Below are 16,161 nucleotides of genomic sequence, written 5' to 3' on the forward strand. Positions count from 1 at the left end.
ATGGCATCCAGATCAAACATGCACTGGACGGTCCCAGCTATGATTCTATAAATGAGCAGGCAAACCTAGGTGTTAGGTGATTGTGGGGTCATATGACTATTCAGGATTACAGTCAAGAAAGGATATCATGAGCATTTTGCATCACACTCTTACAGGATTTCTTTTTAAAGGGTCACTTTCACAGTAGACATTCATGGGTATGGGATGTGGAATGCAAACAAGCAATAATTTGAAAAGTGGCCATTTTTTACCCAAGCTTCGGTGAGTAGCCTTGCTCCCTTAAATGTTCCCATTAGAGAAAGATGCTGCTTGCAGGCAGAACCATTTGGCTTACAACAGCAGCTTCTCACAGACCCCCCCCCCATTCTTTCATCCCGAAGAGCTGAAAGTCAAAAATAAAACCACAGGACAGACACCCAGATACACTTCTGCCTGCTAAAGTAAGAAACTAGCAGAAGCTCTGGCACCACCAAGGAAGATTCAGAATCAAAGGTTGTGGAAACCTTCACTGGATGTATATGCTTTCAACGAAGAAGTGCGAGACTTCTCTCCCCTGAGAAAAGTGTATTTGCTTTCTTTGTGCAAAGGCTGCAGGATCCCAGAGTCTGTTAGGAACCGGCTGGAGGCAAAGCAGGGTTTTAGACCTCACCTGTGATTGCTGCGACAGTCAGGTCCCCCCTCCTTCCTTATACAAATGCAGGCTAACTTATTTAATTCTCTCTTTCAGCTCTCCTGCTAGCAACCTGTGGACTTGGAACCTGAGTGGTGCAGCGCGGAGGGAGGCTACCGGGCACGCACTCCGTTGCCCCATCCGGTGGCACCTCGTCGCAGTCTTCAGACTCAGTCCCAGACTCTGCTTCTTCCGGGTGGATCGCAACGCGCCGGCCGCTAAGGCTGAAAACTGCAAACTTGCCCTTCTGCCCTTCGCGCTTCTGCCCCGCCCCCTTAATTCCGGTCCTTTTTGACTAGGCAGCGTCTATTGGCTGAAGTTCCCCAGCGATTTGCATGAACCGAGGGGGAGTGTCTTCTGCCGCCCTCCCTTCAAGAGCGCGCTGACTGCGGCCACCCTGGGAATGCGCGGTCGAGGGGATGCGCGCTGCTGGCCGGCCCCGGCAGTGAGCTGGCGCCCAGAGACCTGGCACCCGCGCCTGGCTATGGGGCGTCTACCTCGTCCCAGGAGGAGCAACAATCGGAGGAACCTGCCGGTAAGGATTCAGCAGCTCCGGACCGAGACAAGTTGCAGTACTACCGAGCAGCACCGACTCCTTGCATGTTTTCCAAACCTTTTGCCTTAATCCAAACTTAAAAAGCCAGAAGAAGGGAAAGAGAGTTTGGGAAAATGTGTCTACATTTTAGCAAGGAATAGCCAAGTCTGTGGGTGTTAAGTGAATGGAAGTTTCTGAAGCAGAAATACAGTCGGATGAGGTGGACGGAGTCAAGGGTGCTTCAGTCCACTGTAGGCATCGGGGTTCGGAGATCCTTTCCTGTTGCCGACGTCTGGCCTCTCCTTGTTTGCTGCATGTTGACAAATTGTTTTTGCATAATCATTTTACGCTTATAATCTGAAAGAGGGTAGGGGACGGTTAGTGAGGGCTGGCTAGGAGGTGGAGATCCAGATCGTTTGCATTTGGGTTTGCAAAAAAGCACTTTTCAGAGCTACAGCGTGGAGGGGGAGGGGCCTAGCCGGTGGGGAATGTTGCTATATTTTCATCATCATTATTCCTGTTGTCATTATTATCGCTGTCATGGGTCTCACTGGTCTCATGGAAAGGAGTGGAACGCGTTTAGTGTTAGGACCCTACGCCTGAATCTTTTCCCTGAGAAGTAAGTCTCCCGCCCCACGCGCTGCACGGTCGGCCTGTGCTCGGTCCCACAGCTGGAGCTTGCCCTGTAGTGTGCCTAGTTGGAGAGCCCTCCGCTCCGGCGCGCGGCGCGCGTTTCCAGGGATGCTTTGTGGTTTGGCTTAGCTGGATGAGGACGGTGATGTGAATTTGGGGGATGGGAATAAAAAATGAACGGAAAAAAATAAAGTTATAGAGGCAGCGCTGCGCCACGAAGCAAAAAATCCTCTCGCCACCCCTCTGAGGACAGGTTTCTACTCTTGGAAATCGGGGTGAAGGCAGTGCCGACTGGGGGGGGGGTACTGGCTTCTATTTCCCTGTGTGTGTAATGAACCTTCTTCCTTCCCTCTGCTCCAGCATGTGTTTCTGTTTGTCCTCTTCGTGGGACCCTTTCATTGCCTCGCAAGTTACAGCCGGGCCACGGAGCTTCTGTACAGCCTGAATGAGGGACTGCCCGCGGGAGTGCTGATCGGCAGCCTGGCCGAGGACCTGAGGCTGGTGCCGCGCGCGTCGGGGAGACAGAACCATCAAGGGCAGTGGCCAGAGCGTGCAGGCACCGAGTGGACCCCTCCTCTCTCTTTTAGTTTGGCTTCTGGGAGACTGAGTGGCCAGTACGTGACCCTAAACAATCGTTCTGGAGAGCTGCACACTTCTGCACTGGAGATTGACAGAGAGGCCCTGTGTCTTGAAGGGGGCGGAGGAGCTGCCTTGAGCGGCAGCATTTCCATTTCCTCCTCTCCTTCCTCAGACTCTTGTCTTTTGCTTCTGGATGTGCTGGTCCTGCCTCAGGAATATTTTAGGTTTGTGAAGGTGAAAATTGCCATCAGGGACATCAATGACAATGCTCCTCAGTTCCCTGTTTCTCAGATATCAGTGTGGGTCCCAGAAAATGCACCTGTGAATACCAGGATGGCCATAGAGCATCCTGCTGTGGACCCAGATATAGGCACTAATGGGGTGCAGACCTATCGCTTACTGGACTACCACGGCATGTTCACCTTGGACGTGGAGGAGAATGAGAACGGAGAGCGCACCCCCTACCTAATTGTCATGGGAGCTCTGGACAGGGAAACCCAAGACCAGTATGTCAGCATCATCATAGCGGAGGATGGTGGGTCACCACCACTGCTGGGCAGTGCCACCCTCACCATTGGCATAAGTGACATTAATGACAATTGCCCTGTTTTCATAGACTCACAAATCAATGTGACTGTATATGGGAATGCTACAGTGGGCACTCCAATTGCAACTGTCCGAGCTGTGGATAAAGACTTGGGAAGCAATGCTCTAATCACCTATACATACAGCCAAAAAGTTCCACAAACATCCAAGGATTTATTTCACCTGGATGAAACTACTGGCGTCATTAAACTCTTCAATATAATTGGGGGGAATGTTCTGCAAACACACAAGCTCACCATCCTTGCTAATGGGCCAGGCTGCATCCCTGCTGTGATCACTGCTCTAGTGTCCATTATCAAAGTGGTTTTCAGGCCACCTGAAATTGTCCCTCGTTATATAGCAAATGAGATAGATGGTGTTGTTTACCTGAAAGAACTAGAACCCATTAACACGCCAATTGCATTCTTTACCATAAGGGATCCAGAAGACAAATACAAAGTTAACTGCTATCTGGATGGTGAAGGACCATTTAGGTTATCACCATACAAACCATACAACAATGAATATTTGCTAGAGACCACAAAACCTCTGGACTATGAGCTACAACAGTACTATGAAGTAGCTGTGGTAGCCTGGAACTCAGAGGGGTTTCATGTCAAAAGAATCATTAAAGTGCAACTTCTAGATGACAATGATAATGCTCCTGTTTTTCTTCAGCCTTTGATAGAACTAACTATTGAAGAAAACAATGCACCCAATGCCTTTTTGACTAAGCTATATGCTACAGATGCTGACAGTGGAGAAAGAGGCCAAGTTTCCTATTTTCTGGGACCTGATGCTCCATCCTATTTTTCCTTAGACAGCGTCACGGGAATTCTGACAGTTTCTACTCAGCTGGACCGAGAAGAGAAAGAGAAGTATAGGTACACAGTGAAAGCTGTTGATCGTGGAAAACCACCCAGAGAATCAGTTGCTACTGTGGCTCTCACAGTGTTGGATAAAAATGACAACAGTCCCAGGTTTATCAACAAGGACTTCAGCTTTTTTGTGCCAGAAAACTTTCCAGGATATGGAGAAATTGGTGTAATTAGTGTGACAGATGCTGATGCTGGAAGAAATGGATGGGTTGCCCTCTCAGTGATGAATCAGAGTGACATTTTTGTCATAGATACAGGAAAGGGCATGTTGAGAGCTAAAGTCTCCTTAGACAGAGAGCAGCAAAGCTCCTATACTTTGTGGGTTGAAGCAGTTGATGGGGGTGAGCCTGCCCTTTCCTCATCCACAAAAATCACAATTCTTCTCCTTGATATCAATGACAATCCTCCTCTTGTTTTATTTCCTCAGTCGAATATGTCTTACCTGTTGGTACTGCCTTCTACTCTCCCTGGCTCCCCAGTCACGGAGGTGTATGCTGTTGATAAAGACACAGGGATGAATGCTGTCATAGCTTACAGCATCATAGGAAGAAGAGGTCCCAGGCCAGAGTCCTTCAGGATTGACTCTAAAACTGGTAACATTACTCTGGAAGAAGCGTTGCTGCAGACAGATTATGGACTACATCGTTTGCTGGTGAAAGTGAGTGACCATGGTTATCCTGAGCCCCTCCATTCGACAGTAATGGTGAACCTGTTCGTCAATGACACGGTTAGTAATGAGAGCTATATTGAGAGTCTTCTAAGAAAAGAAGCAGAAATTAATATTGAGGAGAAAGAACCACAAATCTCCATACGACCAACTCACAGAAAAGTAGAATCTGTGTCCTGTATTCCCACATTAGTGGCTCTGTCCATAATAAGCTTGGGTTCCATCACACTAGTAATGGGGATGGGCATATTCATCTGCTTAAGAAATGGGAAAAAACATCACAGAGAAGATAAAAATTTGGAAGTACAAATTCCACTAAGAGGAAAAATTGACTTGCATTTGAGAGAGAGAAAACCAATGGATATTTCTAATATTTGATAGTTTATTGTGGATTAATGCATAAAGATATTTCAGCTGACTTTGGATAGTTTTCATCACAAATAAAGAGTGTGCTGATGCAGATTCAATGAAAGACAACTAATTTATAATGTGTAGTATATTATAAATAGCTGTTTACAGGTTTTTAAATTCAAATTCAGAGAGTATAAAATGTGTACAGCATTTTTAAAATGAAAATTAGCACTAACATATAGAATTGTTATTTATAAAACAAATCTTGGACATGATTTACAGCTTTCATATACCAAGATGATTGACAAAAACCTGAAAGTAAGGTAAGAAAATGCTATTTCTTTTGATCTAAAAGTTATTTCACCACTAGAGGGCATCGACTGCTCCTTTGCAGGGAAATGTTTGAAGTATTGTACATGATAGTTGTACATGAAATTAATGAAAGAGTATATTTTAAATATATTGTTTTTAACATTAATCAAATATGAAATTAAATTGATTTTGCCCTACTTCAATATGTGATAAAATGCACTTGTCAACAGAATGTTTACCTCATAGGTACATTATATAGTTTCAAAGAGAAGGCATTAAAAAAGAAGTGCAATTCCTTTTTAGCAAGGATTAAAACATTGTTGTGTGTTACTAATTGAACCTACTGAAGAGTATTTTACTTTCTGTGTACTCACATTGCTTTCTGGTTACTTTACCATTGCACTTGATATGATTACAAGGGAAATATATATTATTCTTAAAGAAAATGTAACTAGAAATTGTGCCCAAGAAAAACAACCAGAAGCAAATAAATGTTTCAATCCTTAATTGCTTCATAAATGTTTTTATGGCATTTCAGTGCTTCTACAATATTTCAGTACTATTTTGTACTTGGGTTATGTATTAGATTTCTCTATGCTTAAACTCATCCATTATATAAGAAAAACTTAAAAATTGCATTACAATTGAATTATTCTACAAACTAGTGGTACTACTGGTTGCTTGAGTTGGACATTTTATATGAAAGTTATACTTTCTTTTTGTTATTGTTTAGGTTTTTTTGGCTACATTTCTGGCTTGCTTTCTTTGGCTATGGCTTGGATCCAAGAATTTATTTGTAAGCCCAGTAGCAGATTCCTTTGATAATTTAGCTTTTGCTGAATCTTTTGCAATGAAGAAAGCTAGTTCATCTGTGGTTTATAATTTTTACTTTGTTTTGTGAGGTGGAAACTTTATTTTACATAAGAACTATAGCAAAATTATCTGTACAAACAAGGAATGTGGTAGTTTAAACTGAATCATTTTACTTTTTGGCATCATGTGTCTGTACTGTACCAAAATGTGTTTATATGTATTCAAATTAAAGGTATATATTTTCATAACTTTTCTTATCTTTACCATTTTATGTTTGAATACGGCTCATTCTTTCACTGAAGTGCCTGTTATTGGCATCTGTTTGTTTTCAGGGTTAAATGCAGGCAAACTGTAGCATTCAATGTTGAAGTTTATATTAAACTAATTTATTACTCAGCTAAACAGTGAGTAAATTATGTATATTAGTACTTATAAACATAATGGTAGAAATATTGAATTACTATATGTTCAATATAAATTCATATAAAAATTTTCACATGCATATACATATAAATGTGTATAATTTATTGTGGATGTGATATTGATTATAAACTTTCCTTTTACCACATATAACAAAATTCTTTGCTGTGTTTTAGTTGATTGGAAAATTTTTTAAAGTAAAAATACACTGTAAAAGAAGAATTGATTAGAAACATCCAATATTATTTCTATTTGTATTTGATTCATTTTTGTTTTCTTTAATTCAAGAATCTGAATAAAAGAATAAACATATGAGGCGGCAGGATCTGTTACAAAAATTTGTTTTGTAGGAGAGGCACTTGAGCTAAGAGATAAAGATAATTTAACCCTAGGAACTTTTTATGTGTAATTGATGTAGAGCATTGGGGAAGCTCACTGCTTTCCACTCATATTATATTTTATTTTCTCTTTCTTAAAGGAAGAAACTATGTAAGATATAAGTAACATGATTAATAAGAAAAAAAACTAAGTCCCTTAAAAATGCAATGACCTTTACTTTAATTATAAATTAAAAATAAATAAATATTCTACTCATTGCTAAATATGAAAAAAGTTCAAGGGCTTGGGAATTGGATTTCATCTCCAGCATGAAAAATATCTGTAACCTTCATAAAAAGTTATATTTCTGAATAACTTCTTGTTGCACGATTTCCTTTACAAAAACATCTCATTCACATTAAAACATTAATAACAGGGAAAGCTAAAGTAAATTAAGCAGAAAAATAAAAGCCCCTTTTTACTGACACCTTGTGCTAGAACAGTTGCCAAAATGTATGCTAATCATGTCGATGTTAGTTGAGTTGGCACAAAAATAAATGTTCCATTCATTAACAATCCTGATATCCATTTAACAGTTTGATATCCAGTGAGTTCTCCTTGCCCAGTGTAATGAAGAAGAGATTGCTGTGATCTTTGTACTGCCAAACACTAGAGAAAAAGATTATTTATTTAGTTTGAACTGGGAAATTTGAATCCAACATAGTAATTTCTAGTAGAGGGGAAAAACAATTTATATATCATACATTATTTGACACTTTAGATTTAACAAAAAAATTTTAAAAATCTTGTAACTATGCTTTTATGGTATAAAAAGGAAAAGAAAAATATCAATACTAGTTTAAAACAGTTTTATAGCATTAGGATATTTTTAAAAACCCAATGCTTAGTATTTAGATGACTTTGTGTGCATTTCATGAAAATTCAAGTCACTATTTACTATGAAATGACATCACCAGAAGCAGTTTTAAGTATAGTGTATGAAAGTACCTTGCATGCAGGAAGATCTCTTAAAATGATGGTAATTTGTGCTTCCAGGAAATGTCTAAACTGGAAACTGTAAAAGTGAGAATCAAGAAATTCTGTCCTTTGGAGACTCAGGTTCTCATCTCTCCTCAGTGAGGTAGGAAGCCTGGTGTCCTGAAGTTTGACAGAGAGTAGGTAATGAAATACCCTTGCAGCAGTGACCATGCGGTGCATTCACCATCACTGGGAAGCCTCAGTTCATGGAGGCCAGAGACAAAAACATTTGAGCATTTTTTTTCTCTCAGTGAGATTTGCTCTTGGCAAAACAGCAGTCTGTTGCATGAAATGCCACATTGCTGACTTGTACAATCTCTGCTTTCCCATGTAAAGAATCAACAAATATTACTGAAAAGAAGACACATGACAGTCATGCAAGTGGACTTGAAACAGGGGGGAAATCAATTAAAATCATTACTAATTACTGAGCAGAAAGATCCACCATAAGGCTTTTTCTACTTATTTTTACTACTGATTAGAAAAGATCATGTACATTTTACAAGTACTATATACATGAATTTATATACTCTACAAACACTTTGAAATGTTGCTTATTGGTAATTGTTTTTAAAATGTTAACACCTTACTTTTCTCTAATAAACTAAACCATGTGTGGTGGCTCATATCTGTAACTTCAGCTCTGGAGAAGCCAATACAGAATAGTCAGTGCAAGTTGAAGGACAGATTGGGCAAGACTCTATCGCTCATAAATAAATAAACAAACAAACTAACCTCTAAATTGGGAATGTCTTAAGTGTATGAAACAAGATAAGTGAATTTCAAAATAACCCTTTGTTTAGAAAAACATTGGGGTGATATGAAAAATTCATTAGTTCTATGCATATTTTAATCTATAATTAACAGAGATTTAACGGAAAAGCACAAAGAATCTCTAATGAACTTGCATGATGATGTGGAAGTCCAATAAGAGCACATAATATCAAAACACTATATGATAAATGCCTCTTCCCTGATGCCATGTAAACAACACCTATTCCAATCTTACAAGGTCTTAAAATGATTGTCAATGGAAGTGATTTCTGCTTTGAGCCCTCAGAGGTGGTGATATCCAAACTGAGTCTTAAAGAAGAAACATTATCCAGGAGGAAATCAGCAGAGAGGAAAGATGAGTATTTGAAGCAGGAATAGTGTCCCTGGTGCACATGTAAGAATTAATATGTCATGTTTGAAGAACTACAAATACTTTATAGCTGAAAAGGTAAAAAGAATAAAATAGATTATTAACAATGAAGTCAAAAAGAGGAAGTAAAGATTTTAAAATGTTTTGACCAAGGAGTTTGTGTTTTCAAAAACCATTTAATCATGTTTGGAGTTTGTCTTGAGAATGATTGTGGATAATGGTTCATAGTTTTAATGTCATTTTAAGAGAAAGATAGGACTTAAAGTCAGAAACTTTTCATATAGCATTTTATATTGCAAATATCATGATAAAATAAGAGGTAAATAATGTAAATCTGGTAAAAAAAAAAAACCTTCGGATAGTACAGAATTGATCTACGTATGATGATCACGATGTAATGTCTTTGAGCCATTTTTCTAAATTTGAAAATGATAAATAACTCATTCCATAAACATTAAAACAGCAATAAAATAATTGAAGCAATAACCAATTTCTGTAGTGTTGGGTTTTACAATGCAGATAGAATTATAAAGATACTAATTTACCTTATTTCAGCTTTATGACTGTAAATTCTATTCAATTTCCCAAACATTATTGTATGTCCATGTGATAGATATCCAGTTTTGAAGTTGATCTCATCACAAATATTTTATCCCAGGCATTTTAAGTATTTTCTTGTAGCTGAACTAAACATATAAACATACAGAAAATTCAAGATGAAAAATTAAGAAAAAGCAATAAAATATGAGGGGACAATACACAGTATAAATAGGATGTCAGCCAGTGTGCAAATATCAAGATAAAATAAGACCATCACAAGTCATTGTGAGTGAGGTCTAGAAACATGAACATAAGAAATAGCTAACAGTAGCCATAAAGTTGTCAGACCTTGAGGTTTCACATCAGTTATGGTTAAAAAAAATCACTTAACATATTTACACTTCAGTATTGTTTAAAATAAAGAATTTAATAGTACTTAATATTCACTGGTGAAATTTTTAAACCCAAAGTCAACAAGAGTACATGTAAAAACCATATTGTGGACAGTCATAATTTCAAGAAATCGCCTCTTCCCCTTTCTTCTAACCCATGTTCTCTACTTTTTGAAAATTATGAAAATATTCTTTATGAAAGTATAATACCGAATTTAAATGAGATTATTTATTAATAACTTATCTGAATGAAGTACTCCACAAACATTTGCTATTATTGTTATTGGAATTCAAAAGTGTGCCTTGAAGTAGTTCTAATAGTTTATTTATTCTTCTATCAAATTCATTTAAGTAATATTTTTATTACAAGTCAAAGGCCACAAAATTAAAAAGTTTTTAGCTAAAAGCCTCACTGTGCATTTCATAGACATTTTCACTTGTTTTTCTTTTTTTTTCATATGATGAGTTCATATCTCCTTTTTCACTGGAAATTACAAGGACCAGGATTATTATCTAAATTTTCAAATCATGAAAATTTAGAGCTAAGTCAAATTTCATTTTAAAGTTTAAAAAACTGGGCCAGTAATATATATCAGCAGCATAAGCACCTGCCTGGTAAGTATAAGGTCCTGAGTTTGAATCCTGGAAAAAAAAAGTTGAAGAAACTAATAATACAATAATAAGAAAAAAGTTTTACAGCTAAAGGTATTAGAAGCAAAGACAACAATCATAAATCTTATTGAAAATGACTTGGAGACTGGTTTCCCTTCAAATTTTTCTCCTAAAACACAAACTTTTTAATTTTATCTAATTGGAGGGTTAACAAAAATGGATTTAAAAATACAGTATCCTGTTGTTAAAATAAATTTTCTAAGATAAAACTTATAAAAATGAGGTCAAATAATTTCTCTGTGTGTAGAGGAGAAAAACAAAACAATTTTAAAATAAAGTTACTTGTATCTGATCAGAAAACATAGAAATATATAAAATTAAATATTTGAAAAGAAAAATTTTAAGATAATGAATAATAGATAATGATCAAAGACTGTGGTTTTAAGTTCTGAAAAATGATATAAAAATAAGTTTGATTTATAATATGGTAATAAATTTTACGAATGTAACAATTGGGTATGTATCAAGTTTAGAAAAGATAGATTTGCATGTGGAGCAAGGCACATGATGTGTTTGAAAGTTAGAATACAGAAATGTTGACCAATGGAATTAAACAGAAGAAAGAAAACAAAAGAAAAATAATATATTGTGATTCGTTATATAGAAAATAAAAGTAAAATATATCAAATATAAAAAATGGGAAAAATGATCAGGCATATGAGTAATAAGGAAAATGAGGGTAAACCCAGGATGACAAATTTTAGGAGATACTCATTAAGTACCAGATGTTCTCAACATCAAAACAATTTAGGAACATTTTCTTTCTTTTTTTTTTTTTTTTTACAATTTAGGGTATAATGCTCTAAATCTTCAACAATGATAAACAGTACAAACATTAATCACTAATTTATTAAAGATATTTACTTTAGCCTATGATTGTTGAAAACAACTCACTGTTAGATACAAGAATAAGTTTCCCTATATTCTCAAAAGAATTATGCTTCTCAAAAGAATTATGCTTTTATTAGGAAGAACTAATAAAAACTGTCACATATAGGGCAGATGTTTTTGGTAGGGTTTTGCCACGTAGTTCAGGCTGGCCTTGAACTCACTGTGTAACTCCTTCTGGCCTTGAACATATGGTTGTCCTCCTGTTTCAGCCTTCCTAGTGTTGGAATTATCAGCATGTATCACCATGGCTGGCTATAAGGTGCTATATTTCTTACCTGCCACAGCTTTTCCACCTGAAACTCTACAAGGACAATTTTCTGGGGAAAGACCAGGTTCAGTATGACAGATAAAAGTGCTACCTAGATATATTTGCTACATATGGAAAAAAAGTAAAGGAGATTAGAATTATTGGGAGCATATAATCTTTACAATATACATAGAAGGAAAAATTTATAGACTTTTAATGTGTATATCTTCTGCTCATTTAAAAAATTAGAATTTCTTGTAGCTCCTAAACCAACACTCCTTAAACTATCTCTATTTGTCTGTTTGCCTATCTATCTATCTATCTATCTACCCACCCATCTAGTGGGCGCTGTGAACCAGCTACTCCCCTCAAAAATATCACAAATTTACTTTTTATTTAAAGCATAATGATTGTGTTTTCGATTATACATATATATATATATATATATATATATATATATATGAATAACACTTTGACTATATTTTCTGTGGGAAAACTTTGTGTTTTTGAATCCGATGTTAAAAAGGATCATGCTCACTTTTCCCACTCAAACATGAACATGGTTATTTATCCCAGAATTTTGGAACAAATTCATTTCATGAACAGAGATATCACTGAGTTTAAAAAAAAACACTAATTTTTATTTTGGAAATATACTTTCATTGTGCCATTTCAAATTTAGTTTTTCATCAATATGCTTTCTTGCCAATGCAAGCTTTTTTTCATTTTTTTGTTTGTTTGGTTTGATTTTTTTTTAAAGAGGACAAAACCAAACAAAATAAAACAGTTTAAAGTCAATCAAAACAAAACCGTGACATACAGGACTTCAAAACAAGATAACAGGAAATCAATAATGGCTACCATAATGCCTCTTGTTATGTTCAAAATAGCTGTCCATAATATCATACATAATGAAATTAGATGAAGCAGAACACACTAAAATAATCACAACAGAACAGTGAAAGTGATACAGGACTTCAAAACAAGATAATAGGAAATCACCAATGGCTACCATAATATATCTTGTTATATTCAAAATAGCTGCCCATGCCATCAAAAAGATTTCAGACTTTAGTAGTAAAAGCACATAGTGAAAAGAAAGATAAAATTCTGAAAATGTAAAAAAAATCTGTCTCATGGAACAAGAGAAATTCTAAAATACTAATACTTTCTGCTTTACATTCCTTTGAGAATGCTTGATTATGATGTTATGGCCCTTCATGGGTAAATTCAGTATTCTCAGAAACCTCTTATCAGTCTAACTGGAAGGCAGGTTATTTACCCAAAGATGTTCATCCTTTAATATATATAACCTGTAATTATGTTAAGTTACATACAAAAGAGAAATTAATTAGATTTGCCTTGCAAATATGATGAGCATATGGACTGTAAACTAAGGCCATCATACAGGCTCAGGGAACTAAGAAAGTCTCCCAAGCTGAAACAATGATTTGAGCTAGGAACAATCCACAACCCTGACTTTTGCAGTACAGAATTTAAGCTAGTGAGTAATGCTAGTCAAACTTCCACTAGAAGATGGTTAGCGAGTACGTACTTGTTATGTTAAGCTCTTAAAGTTATGACAATTTTTAAACAATTGAAATAGAAATTATTATATTACTCTGAAAAATATGTTAAGCATCATTAGAGGCCAAGTTTAATGGACTCATTATAACAAAGCATTATTTTATTTGACTAAACTTTACAGTCGATATTTAAATGTTTCTTTCCAAAACAAAGATGTTCGGTACATATCCAATTACTTACTAGGAAATAACCTGTATCTTAGATTAAATATCAGTGGAAAGTAAAATCAGGTATTATGAGCCTACTATGTTCCAGACACTGCTATGCTCTCTCTCTTCAATTCCACATTCATTTTGTTTTTATTAAATAACTCACAGAAATGAAAAAAAGAAAACTACAGATGTTTTAATAAAAAAAACTTAAAAGACTTTTATTAGTTAACTAGAGGTGGAATGAACAACATTAAAATGTTCAGTTCATCTCAGACCCAATTTGGGATAAGATGAAATGAGTGACCCACATTTCTAATTGAGACAACGTGGGAGGAAGTGCTGTGACTGCCTACTTAAAAGCTGCTTGCATAAGAAAAATGATAAATGTTAAATTGGATCTCTTTTTAGGTTATTGCAGATAAAATAGAATTCCTAATAGATCACTTTCCTTAACCAGCGGACCATTTGAAGTGATTCTAACGCTGTAAAAACAAACACTTTGGAAATTAAAAGAAAAATTCTTGTTCGACTCTGATCAACTCAACCTGTTTCAAAGCTGCCTCACTTTATACAAAAAACTCACAGAAAATGAAATTTATGCAATATTGATTCAGTATTCATTGACTTTGGACTAACCATTTACTGTTGGTGTATCCAATACATAATACATAGGACTATATCATAGAATACATTTTATAATAGTATGCTATCACTTTGCAAGTGCAATCCAATGTTTTTGATTCATATCAGAACTCTTCCAATTTATTGCTAATATACTGTTTTACTTTTCTTCATTTTGCATAAAGACAGGTTTCTTTCTTAAACGTGTATTTTATTTCACAGTATATCAGTCATTTATGATAGCTATAAAATTTTATCCTAAATTCTAATCTAAGAAAAAATTAAGGGTATTGATTCAAACAAATTTAAAGTCCAAATAGGAAAATATATTTCAAGAAAAAAATTTCACAGTATTAATGAAGACAGAATCAAAATGGAGAAAGGAAAGTCTTATATAATAGTTTATATAATATTTTAGAAAAAAATTGGAATGATCACTCATAGAGGTAGATATCGTATTCTTCCATAAACACACATGCATAAACACACAAATACACATGAGTACATACGAATACATATGCACACATGGTCTTCTTTTACAGTATTTGTTTAATTACTCACTAAGCAGAACAATAACCTGTACTAGGTTGTTCACTTACAAAATATATTTTGGATATGAAGAAGCTACAAGACTGGTGTTCCACAAAGAGATGATACCTGGCTTTTTCTCCTGTTTCTAGAAGTGTAGTCATTGATTAATTCTGACCAAGTATGTACTTATGGTGCTTCTTAAAGAACACCAAAAAACATCAGTATCCTTATATATATGTCCCTGAAGTCAAGCTTGCATTGGAGTGGCAAATTTCTTAGTTTATTTAGTCTGCTATGAAAATTTATCATAAATTAGCAACTGATTTTTTTATTTTAAAGAGAATAAAGCAAAACAGATCAAAGAAGATCAGAACAAAACTATGCCAGCAACACAGGATTTCAAAACAAGACAACAGGAAATCAAAAATGGCTACTATAAAGTCTCTTGTTTTCTTCAAAATAGTTGTCCATACCTTCACACATATTGAAATCAAATAATACAAAGCAGATTAAAATCAATCAAGACAAAGAATAAAAGCATTACTGGATTTCAAAACAAAATGATAGGAAATCAGCAATGACTACTGTTATCCATCATTTTCTTCTAAGTAGCTGTTGATACCACCACATATAATAAAATAAATTCTTATAAACTTTAGGAGACGATCTGAAAGGGTAAGAAACTGCTCAAAGGAGAAAAATAACTCAAATAGGAAAAAGGAAAAGAGAAGGAAAGGAAAAGAAAAGAGGTATAGATTTGTATATATATACAACGCTAAGACGACTGTACTACTAACTCTAATAGTTCTTGGAACCAAACAGTGAACATTCATAGGATTAGATCAATTTAGCATGTTTATATCTGGTAATCTGAGTTCTTTTAAAAACAATTATGCAAAATAAGAACCTTAGTTATGTTCCTACCACCTTGTTTTAAAAGCCTGTATTTTTATTGTTTTAGGCCTTTCAAAATTGTTATTTATTTGGGTCATTTATATCTTGTTTTTCTTGTATTTTGTTTTGTTTTTCCCTCTAGTACAGAAAGGATAGATGGTTATATGTAAATTTGTAACTTATTTTAAAAAAAAACAAAAAACAAAAAAAACAAACTTTTCACAATTTTGGAAGTTGGAGAGCCTAAGAAAGTTCCTTGTAGATTCACTGTCTGGTGGGGGTGTGGTTTCCTAGATGGAAACTTGACTGTGTTTGCACAGGTTAAAAAGATCAGTGATGGAGCACTGACTAGGAATAACCAGAAAGGAAGCTAAGCCCTTGCCTATAAGGTAATCAGCATGCCGGTTGCAGAGAGAATACCCACTCACCCCTGTGAGCAACCAGTTGACTTGGAAGACCTGTATTGTTTGATTTATTTTGCAAGTCTGAAGCCAGTAGTCTGAGCAACTATTTAGAGGACAACCATATGCAATAGAGTAACTATTGTGGATTTCCTACTGTCTTATCACTGTTTTGATTCGTTTTACTGTTCTGCTTAATTTCCTTTAAAATTACATTTTAAAAAAAAAAAAAAAAAAAAAAGAGCAATGGTCTCACTTGTGTTGGCTCTGCCCACATAAACCTAATTACT

The 16,161-nt window shown here is 35.6% G+C and overlaps 1 protein-coding gene across 1 annotated transcript; it reads left to right on the forward strand.

Moving 5' to 3' along the window:
* Positions 1-888: 888 nt before the first annotated feature.
* On the forward strand, positions 889-6,271 carry Pcdh20 (protocadherin 20). Its single transcript, XM_003477447.5, has 2 exons — positions 889-1,205; positions 2,199-6,271. The coding sequence occupies exons 1-2, from the start codon at positions 1,074-1,076 to the stop codon at positions 4,923-4,925; spliced, it is 2,859 nt and encodes a 952-aa protein (XP_003477495.1). The 5' UTR covers positions 889-1,073; the 3' UTR covers positions 4,926-6,271.
* The last annotated feature ends 9,890 nt before the right edge of the window (positions 6,272-16,161 follow it).

Source organism: Cavia porcellus, unplaced genomic scaffold, assembly GCF_034190915.1.
Source record: "Cavia porcellus strain 051 isolate PalLab524CR breed Dunkin Hartley unplaced genomic scaffold, mCavPor4.1 scaffold_21, whole genome shotgun sequence".
NCBI classification, from domain to species: Eukaryota; Metazoa; Chordata; class Mammalia; order Rodentia; family Caviidae; genus Cavia; species Cavia porcellus.